Source organism: Pinus tabuliformis, chromosome 6 (assembly GCF_031772625.1).
Source record: "Pinus tabuliformis cultivar Carrire ecotype Pingquan chromosome 6, CPIR1, whole genome shotgun sequence".
NCBI lineage: Eukaryota > Viridiplantae > Streptophyta > Pinopsida > Pinales > Pinaceae > Pinus > Pinus tabuliformis.
Window position 1 is genome coordinate 2,107,244,361 of NC_142292.1, and position 16,737 is coordinate 2,107,261,097.

General features: G+C 38.4%; 1 protein-coding gene across 2 annotated transcripts in view; it reads right to left on the reverse strand.

The window, feature by feature from the left end:
• LOC149267666 (dol-P-Man:Man(7)GlcNAc(2)-PP-Dol alpha-1,6-mannosyltransferase-like) overlaps positions 1-16,737 on the reverse strand; it is a 542,356-nt gene that overhangs the window by 480,620 nt on the left and 44,999 nt on the right. For both annotated transcript variants that reach the window (XM_089433813.1, XM_089433817.1), the window contains exons 4-5: positions 11,016-11,057; positions 10,842-10,887 (exon numbers count right to left, since the gene is read on the reverse strand). In XM_089433813.1, the coding sequence (XP_089289939.1) occupies positions 10,842-10,887; positions 11,016-11,057 (88 nt within the window). The remainder of the gene's footprint in view (positions 1-10,841; positions 10,888-11,015; positions 11,058-16,737) is intronic.

The window sequence follows — 16,737 nt, forward strand, 5'->3', positions numbered from 1 at the left end:
GCACTAATGATTAAAGTACCTAATGATGAAAGTTGCAGCACTAGATATTGTGTGTAATTGGTAGGTGGTTCCATCTATAGGTCTGGGCAACTTAATGTTGAAGAATGTAACTAGTGTCGATCTTCATAATTGTATTTGAGTCATGATGTAATGTAATTTTATTATTATTGAAATTGATTTATTAAAGCATGGGTTTCATTCATGCTTGGGTCAATGGTTTTTAGGTCAAAGCCTCCATTGTGGGCTTCTAGGGTTTATGTCAAGTGTCCTTGTCTGTGTCATAATGTAAAATACCCTTCTTGGGCTTCATCTGTCAAGAAAGATATTTAGTTTTATGTAAATTAGGTCTTCTATACCCCCTCCACCAAGTCAGCCTCAAGGAAGGACAAGTTCGCCTAAACAAGGGAATTTGACCTCACAAACTCACTATATATTGGAGCTACTCGACCTCATATGGATCACTCACTCAACAAGTTCGAATTGCAATTGTTGGAAGTAGAAAAAGTGCGAAATTCAAGAAGGAAGAAGGAAAGGGCTAACAAAGGAGAAGGAGGTCATTATCTAGCTAAGGAAGTCAAAATTTTCTCTCTCTTATCTCACACGTGCGAAGTTGTTGGATTGTTGTTGGGCCGAAGTTCTGAAGTAGTTGGGGTCGAAGTTCTGGATTGTTGTTGGGGGGCGAAATTATGAAGTTGTTGGGGGTCAAAGTTTTGAAATGTTAATGAGTTGTAGCTACTGAACAAAAAGAGACTACCGAAGTTTATTGAATCATCTTGGAAGGTTGACTTTGTGGAGGAGGAAGGTTTTTTGGGTCTAAGGTCTTGGTCTATCTCAAATTGATTTACTAGTGAATGAATTTTGACTAGGTTTTCCCCTATAGAGGGTTTTTAGCCCTAGCTGAGAGCCTATATCTAGTGTCTTTGATCTTCATGTTTTTTTTATGATTACTTGGTGATACAAAGATAAAAAAATAATATTAAAGAAAATAATAAGAACACAAGTAATTATCAACATAAGGAAATCTTTTTTCCTTTCTGATTTTCTAACATGGTATTAGAGCTAAGATGAAGAAGGAAGAAAAAGGCAACAAGATCTATTGAAGAAAAGGTGATCAAAGGAAGGTCATTAGGGAAAAGGATTATATAAGGAGAGAATCCTATTATCTATAGGAACTATGTCAACTACAATCAAGGGATAAAACAAGCTAGAGGGAGCTTCCAACTACAGGGCATGGAAAAAAATATAGATCTTATCCTCGCTAAGCACAAAGTTTTGGATCTTGTTCAAGGAAAGGTCAAGAAACCTGCAGATGATGCAGGAAACAAGAATTTTAGAGAAACCAAAATCTTAGCCATGAATCTAATAGTAGGAGTAAATGTTGATTTGGGGTAGCATCGAATGTCCTCTAGCCATGAAAACTGCACAAGAGTGTAACAAGTTCGGCATCATCTGAGGTATGGTATATAGATAGTGGAGCCTCCTGGCATATGACAAGAATCTAGGAATGTTTTTCTGAATATCAGGAGGAAATGATGAATTTTCAGATCACCATGGGGAATAAGGCAAAGTGTACCCCAGTAGGAAACGGGACCATAGTTTTTCAAACAAAAACGGGAGAGCGGTTTCGAGCTACCAATGTGCTGCATGTGCCAGGATTGGGATGAACTTACTTTCCGTGTCACAACTTCAAAGCAAGGGCTATGATGTTTTCTTCATTAAGGAGAAAGTGTATGTCAAACACCCGAGCTGGAAAAAGAATGTGTAGATCAGAATCAAGAGTAACAGGTTGTACAGGTTACAGCTAGAATCACCAATGGCACTGATAGGCAGTCATGGAGACAAGGATTCAAATGAACTATGGCACAGAAGAATGGGACATCTGCACCACGGGGCTCTGAGAATTCTCAAGAAAACTGTAACAGGAGTTCCAGATCTTAGTATAGAAAGAGATAATGTATGCAAAGGATGTGCTTTGGGCAAGTATGTCAAGGCAGCATTTCCTAGAAGTAAAAACAGGGCCAAGAGTGTACTAGGATTGTTACACTCATATATCTGCAGACCTATGTCCACTAAAGCTCTTAGTGGTGCCGAATACTTCATCACCTTCATCGATGACCACTCCAGGAAAAATTTGATTTATTTTCTGAAAACCAAGGACGAGGTTTTATGTCGATTCAAAGAGTTCAAGGCTCTGGTGGAGAATCTAACTGGAAAGAAAATAAAAGTTTTGCGCTCAAACAATGGTGGAGAATATGTCGACAAGGACTTCATAGATTTTTGCGCTAGCGAGGGCATCAAAAGAGAGTGGATAGCTCCATACAATGCAGAGCAGAATGGAGTAGCAAAAAGGAAGAATCGGACTATCGTGGAAGCAGCTAAGGCCATGATGTATGATCAAGATATGCCAAAATTCCTGTGGGCAGAAGCATGCAACACGGCAGTCTATGTTCAGAATAAGACTCCTCATCGAGCATTGGGCAAGATTACTCCACAGAAAGTCTTCACAAGGAAGACACCTGAAATCAGTGATTTCAAGATATTTGGGAGCTTCGCATATTGCCGCATACCCGAGGAAAAGAGGAAGAAGTTGGATCAAACTGCAAAGAAAGGATATCTAGTGGGATATAGAGAGAACACTAAGGCATATAGAATCTATCTTCTAGGGAGCAGGAAGGTAGTAGTTCGATGAGATGTGAAGTTCATGGAGGATACGGCCTTTAAAAAATCTCAAGAAATGCCTTCCGAAGAGCAGTCCAAAGATGAGTCGTTGGTCAAACCAGAACAGGAAGAATCACAGGAAGAGGAGGAGCTGACAGATGCACCAGCTACCAGAGGGAGAACAAGTCGGGAACTCGGACATATTCTACGGGATGCAGAAGACTTCATTGGAGCACCAAGAAACAATAAGAGGGAGAGAAGACAACTAAACAGATATCATGCATTATTATCTTGGGATGGAGAGCCTTCTAGTTTTCAGGAAGCCGCTCAACATCAAGTTTGGATGGATGCAATGGTGGAGGAGTACAGCTCTATAATGCTAAACGATGTCTGGGAAGTAGTGCCAAGGCCTCAGGATAGATCAGTGACAGGTTCAAGATGGATCTACAAGATTAAATACGCTACAGACGGCAATGTGGAGAAGTACGAAGCCAGGTTTGTGGCTAAGGGGTATGCTCAAAAGGAAGGAATAGACTATGAAGAGACCTTCACCCCAGTAGCCAGGTATACATCTATTAGAACCGTGATATCTCCTGCAGCACAAATAGGATGGAAGATTCATCAGATGGATGTCAAAACGGCATTCTTGAACGGCGTGATAGAAGAAGAAGTATACATTGAACAGTCAGAAGGCTTTGAGACACATGAGAAGAAGTCTCATGTATGCAGATTGAAGAAAGCCTTTTATGGGCTCAAACAGGCACCTAGAGCATGGTATGGTCGAATTGATGGCTACCTGCAGAAGATGGGGTTCGTCAAGAGTGATGCAAATCCCAATCTCTACTATCTGGTTGTATAGAATGAGCCTTTAGTACTAGTATTATATGTGGAAGATTTCTTCCTAAAAAGACTACTGACCACTGGAGTGGCACCTGATGATTATATGAAGACTTCACGCCCAAGGATGATCCAGAGGACAGTTGTACCATCATATATCATCAGTCAACAGAATTTTTTAACTCTGCTTCTATCTTCTCATCATCTTTCTTGTACCCAAATTCCACACCCTGTGGGGAATTGTAATAAGTGATACTAGTAATAATGAGTTTTTGAGTCTGTGACGGGCCTAGGATGTTGGGACTCAATCAGCAAACGAGTACACCTTGGAGTGATTTTTTTATTTGGTTAATTATACATTTTTTTCAGAGGTGGATAATTTTCTGGGTTTTTCACTCACTTTTTACCCCAAAGCCAGGGTGACAGTTTGAAGGTTGAGCCCCTAACACATCTTAGTGTCTAGAGTCGATGTATATTACCATAGTAGATCACACAAAAAAATTCGTGGAGTTTGGCTAGGTCTAAGTAGAATTTTTTAATAATTAAAAATTTCCCGCAAACAGGATTTTTTTAATTATTTTCTATGTAATTATGTAAATAAGCGGCCTTAGGAAATGTCTAGGGCGTGTGACTACTCGAAATTCATCCTCAGAGACCCAACATTATCCTAGGACCCACTTTGAGGGTCAAAAGGCGACTTATAGTCCCTCAAAAGCCGATTTTCCTAGTGACAGTGGCAAAAAATGAGAAAAAAATCAATAATTGGAAAAATTTCTAAATTTTTCCAAAGTCAAAGAAAGTCAACCAAATGACATGGCAGTTCCAAATGAAATTCAAAGATGATGTGGCAATTATGTGGGGCCCACCACATGAAGCCACAAAGAAAGTCAAAGTTTCAAGTCAAAGTCAAAGGGGCCCACATTGAGCTCATGAGAAGTACGTACAAGCAAATGTTTGAAGTGACTTTGATTTAATTCAAATCAAATGTTAATTAAAATCTAAAGTGAAAAGTTCAAAAAGAAATGGAGGGGACCCACTTCACCTCATTCCTTTGAATACGTATAACTCAACAAGGAGATAAATATGCACATGCCATAAATCAAAGGTTTATAATTAAAGTTTCACATGTTACGCAGTCCAGCAAGAGGAAATTCCACGCAGATTTGTGGGCAAACAGTCAACACTCCACGATGGCAAATTGCTTCAGTTAATATGCAGTTGTCTTCTACACCAATCAGATGGAAAAGAATGTGTCGGTTAACAGCTCAACATTGCCAGTCACCTACAGCAAATACTCATATGCCAAATCAGATTACAAGTTGTCCCAGTCAAATTTTTAATGCAGTTGTCAAAGTTATATATGCAGATTTGGAAAGGATTTGGTAAAGGTACGTGGTGGACATTTTATATTATATGCTGCCCACTAAAAACTCTACGCAACCAGCAGTTAGGAATGTACGCAGAGTGTAACTCCCATGCATCTCAAATCTGTTCCAAGTGCATAAATTTTGTACCCCAATTCATGTTTTTTCTGTGGCTGCTTGTGTTGTAGCAAAGTAAGTATCTCCTTGGACAATGTTTTGTTGATTGTTGCTGCTAGTTTACTAAGGGAGTTTAGGAAAGTTTGATCCATATTTTGGCTCAATGAGGATAAGAATATTTGTGATAATGAGGTCACTGCTTTTCTGATTTTGATGAATTTCTCAATGAAGTGTTTTGACAATGGTTTCATAAAAAACCGTGTGCAATTACATGTAATAATGCCATTTCATTCTCAGGCTAATCAGTTTAAAGCAACCACTTTTTTGTGCCAAAAAAATGATTCATTTCAGACTAATAAATGACATGGGATCAAAACATTCAACAGAGAGATAAAACCTAAGTTTTTCTTGACTGAAGGTGTGAATATAGGCTTAGTTGCAGCAATATGACACCTTCAGCATATAGTGCAAGAACTCCCGCAAAATGAGACCACAAACAACTCTCTTCCAACACTGGGATATACGCTGCTCAATGGAAATTTCAGCAAGATGATAATTTTGCATTCAACTGGCCTAGAAATTGTGTCTTTTCCATCTGGTTACTCTAAATGATATGGTGACAATGTCCCGTGTACCAATCATATCAGCTTGCAGCAACCCGAAAGTGTTGAAGTCATGGCCTCTCTGCCTCCTCCTTGAGATTCGAACCACTGCTAACAAGAAATAACCACGTACTAGAAACTCTACTTCTGAATCAAACTTGAATTTATGTGGATTGAACGCACTTCACACCATGATATTCTATTGGGTCTGAATGCACAACTTCAGATTGCTTTCTACAAGGGTTCAGTTTAATTTTCATGCCACTATAATATTATTGGGCTTGCACAAGGCAAGCTACAAGCCTCAAGTGATCAATACATAAGTGCCCAGCTGTTGTGAATTCGCTGCTCCCCAGAGAACTGTGTTGTCCCCTCAAATCTGCATTGTTGGCTGACTTCAAACTCTGATTTACCCCTTCAAAACAACTTAGAAAATTCTGCAATTTTGGGGATCTACCCCTCCAAAAACCCAGAAAGGGTTTTCCCTGGTTTTGACCTGCTAAATTCGACCCCTTGGGGATTGGCCCTCCTCCCATACTGGAGCTCTGATTTACCCCCTCAACACAACCCAAGAATTTCTGCAATTTTTAAGGATGTACTCCTCTCCAGAAACCCAGAAAAACCCAAAAAGGTTTTCCCTGGTTTTGACCTTGCCAAATTCGACCCCTTCGGGATTGGCGTTCATGAAGATTTGTTCAACACTCAAGCGTTTGTCAACACACTGGATTGTGCACAACAAATGACGGATAATGATGAATAACTGGCTTGGCCAAACACAACTTCGACCTGATGAATGAATGATTGGCCCCTTTTGTTTGTTTTTTTTTTATTCGGCAGCTTTTGACTTCTCAATATTAGACTCAGATTCGTCGAATCATTAATAGTCACTAGAGAATTTTCTCATGAAACGACAATTTGTCGAGCATCTGATATGCAATCCTTCCAGATCCAATAATCCCTGCAAAGATAATAAATCCTCGGTCTTCCTCTGAAGTTGATATGTAGTAAAACCCTCAGGCAGGCAGGATGACCAGCTCTCATATCACTGTAATATCCCAAACGGGATATTTGATTTATTTTGCAGAAATTTACCTCAACCAAGGTCCAAAAATTTCACCATAAAATTACTATTCTATTAACAGAAGATTGCCATGTAAAATAGAACAAGAGAATGCACGCAATTCAATCATACGATGAGCAGAAATAATCTCAGCTTTTATTATAATATATAACTAGGGTTTTACATGCTAAAATAATAGAATAGCTGACACCGCTGAGATAGAACTGGTCTCAAGGATCTGCTCCAATGCTGCATAGGACCTCCACCAAAATTGAACTAAACTGCCATTGCTAAGCTCTCCTGTGAATTCTGGATGAATTCACCAAGGGGAAATGGGTACTTGCCCAATCTCACTAAATCACCTGATGGTTTCTGTCCTGAGGCTACCAAGGAAGTAGAGAATCGGGTTCCCAACCTCTCATACAAGAAGAAATATCAAATCCAAGATGTCCTCTAATGGCCTCCTCCTCCTCTTTTTATATATTTGATGGACCCCTCTAGAATCTCCTATTTGATTATTATTTTAATCATTTAGTACATTTCCATTAATTAAAATATTCTTTTTAATGTGGGAAAATGGTAAATTGGCCACCATGTCTCCTCAAGCCTCCGAAAATGACTCCTATCCATCCCATCCTATAAATCTTCTCGTTCCAGTTCCAACGAGCTATTACATTAAGGTGTTATGCCAAGTATTCCTCATGAAATGCCACCTTAAGCGTAATTATTTGAGTCAGGCCCATTAATAACTCAGTTTTTTGAAAGTTGTCGGAATGCAACAGAACAAAAGGCAAACTATGTTGATGATGGAATATACCAAGCGGATGCCATCGGACCTCAAAAAAACTCCTCAAAAGCCCATGAAACACCTCCTAAAGCCCCTGGGTCTGCTGATGAAGTATACCTACACCTGTGACCTATCTGCCCCAGCCCTAAAAGTTGATCCTAACCATGTCATAAGGAACACCAGAAAAAGGAACATTACACATTTTTTGGGTGTTTAATGTGGTGTGAAATTTGTGTGTGCGTTTTTGTTATGATTCCTTGTTTATCATTGTAAAATTCCTTTAGGAATATTACAACCAGCATGCCCCAGTCGGCTTAACGCTTCATGAGGGTTAGGCAGTTGATCCAAGGCCCAAAAGAGGTTTGTCTCATACCTTGAGACATGGGAGAGCTAGCACCATCTTCAATGCCCTCAACGTTGGAGCAAAAACAGAGATTTTGCCACTTGGAGAACCCAGTTTTGTTGCCCAAACCATATTTAGGGGTCCACATGATGATTTGCACCGACGCAGAGGGGCCAACCTCTCCATCATGATTTTAGAGGCCCTCTACACTTTACATCGCACAAGGACTCAACATCTGCCCTCTAGAGGCCCACACATGCATGATGTCAGCATTTTGGCCCTATTGTTGGAGATTTATCTTTATTTCCCAGTCACAGGGCTATCAGAGCCTATATGTGGAAGAAGATTCTCAGGTCATTATTAATATGGTCTGCAGAATTCAAGGAGGAACCCGGATACAGAAAGTCTCAAAAAGTTGGAGATTAGAAACAATGCTAGAACAGGTGAGTCAAATTGCATCAACAATATCAGCTCTTATACCATGGCAAATAAGAAGAACAGGTAATAAAGTTGTAGATACTTTAGCAAATTATGGTTGTTCGGAGGAGTCGATACCTCTGGCAGAGATATGGAATGGAGAGGTAATGACACCTATTAAACAAGCTTGCTGGAGAATAATACAAGAAGGATATCCAGCCCTAGATCCGGGTGAGTAAAGCAGAGAGGAGGGGGCAGTATGCCACTGTCCCCGTTAACCATCACATGGCAACACGCCCCCAAAATTGGCATTATAATATCTTCTGGATCATACTCATCTTGAATGATGAACAAACAAAAATAATTACGGGCTGAGGTTTGCAAGGATGAGAGGAGGGTGGGAACTTGGCTTAAGCATGCAAAATTGTGCTCAAGTGATATGTTGAGGAACGGTTCTGTCTGGCAAGAGGTTTCCCTGCAAAGAATTGAATTGATGTTGACAGGATGGTACCAAGTTATTTGTTGCCGATGGGGAGTAATAAAAGAGGTAGAATGCAAGAGAGGGTGGCTGAGAAACTATTGCATCTTGCTCACAGGTCTGCTCGAGGGAGACTGGAGATTGTTAGATGAGAGAAGGCAGGGGGAGCCCAGACAGACAGAGCCCAAAAGCATTAATTGGTTCGCTGTTAGGGGCAAATTTATATATCTAAAGGTGAATGGGAAAGAGGAGGAACCACAAGTAACGGGCGGCTTGGGTTGTTTGTGTGTAAAGTTATCTCGTCACTTAAAGGTACTCTATTATTTATTGTCTATTTCCTTGCAGTGAAGGGTCATGTTCATAAAGTGAGAGTTATATGCAATCGAACTTTTTTTAGAGGGGCTGGTAGTCAAAGTGGTTATGGAAATTCCCTTGTAATTACTCCTGATTCTGTTTTTCCGAGGAGGAAGTAGTGGGGAGGACACTCCTACTGGTGATTGGTGGGAATTGGTCCTAGTGAGAAGGAGGATAATCCAGAGAAGTAGGGGGTAGGCATGTACTGTGAAAGCTAAATTTACATATAATTTTGATTCTAGGCAAAGGAAGCTGACAGGTAGTCTGCTCTCTATGAAGCAGACGAGCAATCCCAATTCGAGGGAATTTACTCGAGGCAGGAGTAGAAGTTCTTCTAGAATTCTTCTTGGGCGCAGGGTTAAGATAAAGGACAGGAGGAATCTTGATATCCTGGAGGCTGGTTCAGGTGAAGAAGAGAAGCTGGGGTCAGCTTCCAGAAGTGGAGGTCTGGTTATTTTTTGAATTAAGAATCCTCTTGTCAAATAACTCAGGACCCTGCCATAGAGTAATCTTACGGAATCAAAGGTACAGTGCCAAGTGGAGGGTAGGGACCAGGGGAGCTGATATCAATCCTGAGTAGTGTGCAGGCCGGTATCAAGCTCAGGACTCAGGTCTTTGGATATCTGTTCAGCATGTAGAGGATCCAAAAATTAGCCAAAAGCTTGGTTTAATTTATTTTATTATCGTAACACTACAGCAAGTATTTGTGTTGCAGCAAGCAATCATAATTGTTGCAATACACCTCTATATCATTTCTATCCCAACATTATTTAGCTAAACAATTCTTTAGTTTGCATCAACTCTTCCCATCTATTATAACTTGAAATCATCCTTGCAAAACCTGCCATATGCCTAACACTTGTTGTAGCTACTTAGCACTTGAGTGAAACATGCTCTGAATGTAACAGCTAGTTAGTTTGTTGATAAAACAGCTTTTCTTACATGTGAGGGTTTTCTCCAGTCTTTAACATTTTGTGCACTCTGAACTTTCTTTTGCATTATGTTGGTTGTATACACAATTGAATAGTGGCACTAAAAATCCAATAGTAAGTACCATTGGGAGATTCTACATCACCTAGCGGAAAAAGCAAACATGAACAATTTCAATGTAGGAAATAAGCCAAAAACTCAAGAAAAACAAGTATCTAGGGTGTTAAGTGAAGGCATTGCAAAGAAGAACTGTACAATCAGGTAATCACGATGGATGCATAATTCACAGTGTAGAATGTAATAATGAGTACTATAAGTTTAGTGGCTAGATCTATGAAGAAAAGTAGATGACAGGAAAATTGAACCCATGAATCTCATATTAATCAACATTTGTGTGTTGAGTTTCAGCCTATTGTACTAGTGTAGATTAGATCAGTACATTCATATGACAATTGATACCATGTGGGCCCACTTCACCATCCTTTACAGAAGTTAGTGCCTTTTTCTTATGAAAAATCCTTTCTTTTCTCGAAAAATTCAAGCTATAGCTTACTGTATTTATGATGCATAATACCAATCCCATCTTAGCAGTGTTCTTATTGAGGGTCATGAGAGGTTCCATATGAAGGATACAATGCCAAACATTTCAAAGCAAACACTCACTAACAATTAATGTCAAACAACTCCAGCACGGAAATTATTCTTCACGAAAATTAAGAAAACGTAGTCTACAAGGCTTATTCACCATATAGCATTCGATAACACAACTAGAAGACCAGTTTATCGTAATTGCTTCAATAGAGATTCTTTAAATGAAAACTTATTAATAATCCTATAAAATGTTCATGAATTGCATCTGATAAACATGTTGAAAGAAAGAAAGCATAATAATACCTATGAAGGTGCGACGTACAACTCCTGGAAATTCAAAATGGTCATACTACATAATCCAAAAAGAGTATTAGTTAAAAAATATGGTCAGATGTTTTTTTCTAAAATAAATGTCTTTACAAAAGTAGATTTTTATTAGTACAAGCAAATTCTTGTCACACAAATAAGGAAACTTGCCTTTTCTAAGTGATGACGATGATAAAGGATATCATGTATTGCCTGCATAAATGATAAATCAAACCATATGAAGAAATTGCAAGCATGAAAGTACATTCTCACATATGAATAAAACACAAACTTATTTTTCTCACTAAGAACCCTACTAAGAAAAAGAAATGGTATGTAACATAGTACCATAGTGTTGCTCGTTACATACATATCTTTGATGCATGTCATATGTTGCTTCAAACAGGTTAGAAGCATGCCACGCAGTCAACTCTCTCACTTTGTCACAAGATTAAAATTTATTTTTGGAGTGCAAATAAGAGGGATATATGGCACTTGTAATATAGCAAATATAGACTATGTAGCACAAAAGATATATACGCAAATTATAATACCAATAATTATTATTAAATATCAAATGCTATTTTATAACAGCACTGATCCCTTTTATAGAGTTGCATGACTTACTACCTAATCTAGCTACCCTATTAATGCCACCAATTAAAGTTAATTCTGTATCACTATTTATGAGAGTCGCTTCTAACATGTGACCTTGTTATATTGCATTATTGAAACCTTATACTCAACTCTCAAGGCTTGTTAACCCAGATTGTCTCCACAACTGCAGGGTTAAGATCCAAAGAGATTCCATCAGCTTGGTTCCATTACAGACAAGACATTCACCGTGATCAAACCCTGTTTCAAAGCAAATTTCACTTGATTATGAACTATTATTTTTAATTGTTTGATTTTTTCCAGGAGCCAAAGATCCAGAGTTTGCATGTCAATTCTGAGCACATATTTGGGTTCTGTGTAAAAAGGCAAGTCCAATGAGATTGTTTTATCCACATATGAGATGTTATTTTTAGCAATGTCCAAATTGGGACTTGCTATATTTGGCAACATTCTCATGAATGTGCCCATCATTTTTAATGTTTCCTACTTTTTCTCTTCACTTTTTTCCTTGTCGAAGGAAGTCTATTTTTTAGCATGTTTATAATTAGCAGTTTCTATTGTGGCAAGGATAGGTTGAATGTCATGGTTCCAAGTGTGCAATAGTAAAGAGGTTCAAGGCTGTGGTGCGTGAAGAGTGATGAGAGAAGAACAATAATACAAAGGTGAATTGTCTCCATTAAAGTGCAATAGTGAAATTTGAGTGATCTCACTCTCGTGACAACTAGGGTGTCTAATTTTAACACCAAAGCTAACTATGGTGGCTAGGGTTTCTCAAACCCTAAGCTTCTTCTCCAAAACTCTCGCAGAGCTCCTTCTCTCAAAATGTAAAGTGGATGAATGAAGAGAGTCTCCTCACTTTTTCTCTTTTATAAACTTGTGGCCACTTTTGCCTCCATTTTACCCTTTTAACTTTTATAAAGTCACTTTATAAAATTAAAGTGACTTTTCACTTGCCTAGGAAATGTTCCCCTTTTCACCCCTTAAACTTTTATAATGTTTTCCTAGACGAATCAAGTCCCTTATTAAATTTTTCCCGCCTTAGCCTACAGGAACCATGGTAGGCTAGCGGACTCCCTCATATGCTTCCTAAGTGATCGGGGACATTAAATTAATAGTGTCCTATGTTTCTTCATAAATTCACTTTATTAATTAATTAATAAAGTGAACTTTTTTTATTTAAGTGACTAGTGGGTCACTTAATAATTTAATTAAAAGAGAATTGTTGATCTCATGATTAGATCTCAATCGTTGAAGATTAGGTTTTTGGCTCATGTCAAAGTTATAAAAGAAAGAGAGGGCAAAGGACAAAGGCACACAGAGCATTCATTTCATAAGTCACATGAGTGAAGGAGAAAATCAAAGATCTGGTTTTCAGCCATTTGTGAGGATTTCAGCAATAGTTCAGCAAGGAGAAGGGAGCCAGCCTTTAGCAAGGATAGGCAACCAGTCAACACAGCAGAACAGGTTGTACATTCCTCCATATGAATTGGAGGGCAAGCTGCCTCGATTTCTATGTAGACTAAAATTTCATGGTTCGTTGTTCATTTTGAAGATAATTTTAAATGATGAACCGATCGAGAAGAGCAAAAAATAATTTGCACTGTGTGATTGCTTTTCTCGTTTTCCGCTACATGCAAGGATTAATAATTCCAACAAGTAACTAGATATGATTTGTTTGCCTAGAGCCCCAAGGGTTAACTCAATTGGTCAAAATCAGTGCCTCGCCATCGGGAGGTCACAAGGTCCAATCTCCCCGAAGCCCTTAGGGTCAGGCCTTGCTAGTGGGCCGCGGGGCTAAATTCCCTTTGGGGTCGATCAGCCCATATTTTTTCGTGGACGTAGCGCCCCCCGTTGACCAGGGTGTCTGTGAACCACAGCCTTAAAAAAAATGATTTGTTTGCCTATATTTTTGGTTTTAGGATAATTTAACAATAACTTCTATATTTTGCAGTCATTAAAATGGCAAAGAAAAGCCAACCAAAACAAGAAGTAAATTGAGTTGGCAGCCATAGAGAAGATGAGAATTGGCATGTTTTTCTTGTTTTCCTCCGCAAACATCCAAGGTGAATCATACTTCATTCATTGACCTTCTATATAAACAGTATCAAGTAGATGAGAAGAGGTTGGACAATATTACTCTCATACAACAGTTTGTAGCAATGCAAAACTCTTTATTCGTCCACCTTCCAAACCTCACACCACTACCACCATTGCATGCAAGGACACCTATCATAGTCTATCACCTTGTTGAGCACCCACTTATACTGAGAGGGAAGGTGAATCAATATAAGAAAATTTTTACTTATTCAAACATTCATGAACCACAAGAAAATAATCACATGTGAGATCTATCAATTACAAAACCTAGAACACAAAATTTACGTGGAAACCCTTTCGAAAGAAAATCATAAAACTTCTTTTTATAATTCATTGTAAGCACCAACCTACTAGAGATACCAATCCCCACTACTGCAAATTTTGTAGCCAACGACCTATTGGAGACACTAATACCCACCACTGCAAATATGCGTAGGTAGCAACCTACTAGAGACACCAATCCCCATCGTTGCAAATATTTGTAGGCTCCAACCTATTTCACCGAATCTGCTTGCTACTACCTTCACTAGGTCTACTTCCTACTTCTGCCTTGGTTCACCGAGTCTGCTTGTTGTTTCTGCCTTCATTAGGTCTACTTCTCCCCAAACTTGGTTTTGGTCTCTTCCAAAGAAAGAACTTGTATAGCACACCCTGTAACCAATTTTGCAAATCTGATTCTGAAATTTATAACTGAGGCACTTCTAAGTTCTATAATGTCTCCTCAGATCTCTGAAAATTTCACAATCTAAAAGTCCCAGAAAAGAAGTTACAACATATATTCCAAGCTAACATGTTTGAAACTAATTTCAAAACCATTCATAAATCCTAATTTCCACAAGGCATGCCTTCAAAAGTATAGTAAACCAAAGTTTGAAATTTTACCATAGGTACCTAGAGATCTCGCCTCAGTCTCCCCAAGATTTTAGTGTTTCACAGTCTAAGAACATCTCAGGAAATAAGTTACAGTGAAAATGCAAATTGATTTACTCAAATCAAATTTCAAGAGCATTTAGGATCCCTAAATTCCTCAGAGCATATCTCTGAAAATATAGCAAATCAATGCATGAAATTTTTACCACATGTACACACAAATCTCACCTCCATCTCCTCAAACTTTCACGGTATGAAACATCCCAGAAGAAAATTTATAGCAAAAATGACAAACTGACTCATTCACTCCACAAATCACGTTCTTGCTCCACCTTTAAAACCCCAAGAGTATTCCCCACCTTCTCTTGTGTACCTCAAATCTCTTCTTGCTTGGATAATCTTCAAATGGACTCATCTATTCATTATTTATAGTGTTTCTTTGTTCACTTATCGGGTCGACTTGTAAAATTGGTTGGGTCGACGTGTACTTTCTAGCTAGGGTAACATGACAAAATATTTCATATCTCCTCATTCCTATGGAGTTAAAGGGAGTGCCATATATTGTTGGAAAGGTCTCAAAATAAGTTTTCCAACCATATACCCTCTGGTCTCATTTGAGCTAGGTCTTTTGAGTGAAAAGGCCATCAAAGATAGGGTATCCAAATTGGGCATCAAAAACACTAGGTATCCAAACAATATTTCCAACATTCTTTGTTTTGTACATTTGTAGCCTCCCCCTGTCTCTGAAACCAATGACAACAATATTTCCAACACCCCTGACACCCACTATGATGCAATCAATCTCTTGATTAACATGTGATTTGATTTGATTATGCTTTGTTCTAGCTCTTTCAATCTACTGGATGTTCATTGATTACATTGTATTGCAATGTTGTAGCTAGTTAACGTGCATTTATTTTGATTTAATATCACCTAAATGACACATTCAATGCAACCTTTGTGAAATTTCCATGATTTCAATAACTAGAATTTAATCTCCTATCTAATAGAGATTATTTGTTTGCAAAAAATTAATTCGACAAATAATGATTAATACACTATTGCAACCTTCACAAATAAAATTCAGGAATTGAGAAAATAATGCACACACACAAAATAGATGACACTAATATTTTTAGACAATAGTCCCTGGAAAAACCCTAATGTGGGGAAAACCAATACAACAGATGAGGATTTATATTAATTCTTCAACAATTTAAGAGTACAATGATTTGCTTGTCTGTCAATGGTAAAGCTTCTGCAAATAATAATCTCCCCTAGAAAAATAATATGGAGACAAAGTCTCCTCTACAAATCAATCTAGCCTCTCGCTAGCAATTCACACTCCACCTGGCTATTTGCACTACTTCGCAAAAAATTGCATTGTTACTCCAGGAAAATTTGTACAGCCTCTAGGAATCACTTCCTGAAGTCAAACTGCCTCCAGCACTACTCTTGGCCCACTCCCTCTGCCTTTGAGTGATATATTCGGCACTAGCTCACTGAAATGAACTCCCCTACTACTCACACTACTAATTATGGCCTCCTCTGCAGATAAAATTGACCTCCTTTCTTGTCACTAGAACACTGGAAAATCTATGGAAATCCTCTCCAGAAATTCTCCTACCAAATTTCTGATGAAACCCTTATTGCAGGGGTCTCCTTCTGCTTCAACTACGCCCTTGCTAACTCTGCAATGGGGCAAGTCGAACTGCTCAAGTTTGTCTCTCCAACCCCATCGACTTACTCTTATAATCTCTCGTTGAGCAATCAACGACCATGATATAATCACAATTGATGGCTAAGATAATCTTGACCCCATCAAATGACTTTTCCAGAAGTCTCTAGAGCAAAATCGATTTTCCTCAATTAATCTATTTAATTAACCAGTTTTCCTAAGTTAGGCTTAGGAAAATTTTAATAAATGGTCAATTAATTTAATTAAGGTCTTTTCTCACGAAACCTTTTCTAGGTATTGGAGAAAATGTGTTCCCTAGCCTCATAGACACCATAGAGACTAGAACACTTTCTGATGCTACCAAAAACTAACAATCTTCTTCACTAATCTTTTGCTACAATTATATTTGCAGATAATCTCAACCATTTTCATTTTTATTTGGAATTTATCCTTTCTCTTAACTATTTATGAACAACTCAAAAGTTAGTCTCTTTGTGCTAATAATCTCGGAGTTCTCTACGGATTTATTGTTTCAGTGGTAGCATACATCCCCTTAGGGACACCCCATTATGAATAGAAAATCACCAACCTAAACAAAGAGGCTTTCAACCATGAATGGGGTTGGTTTTACTA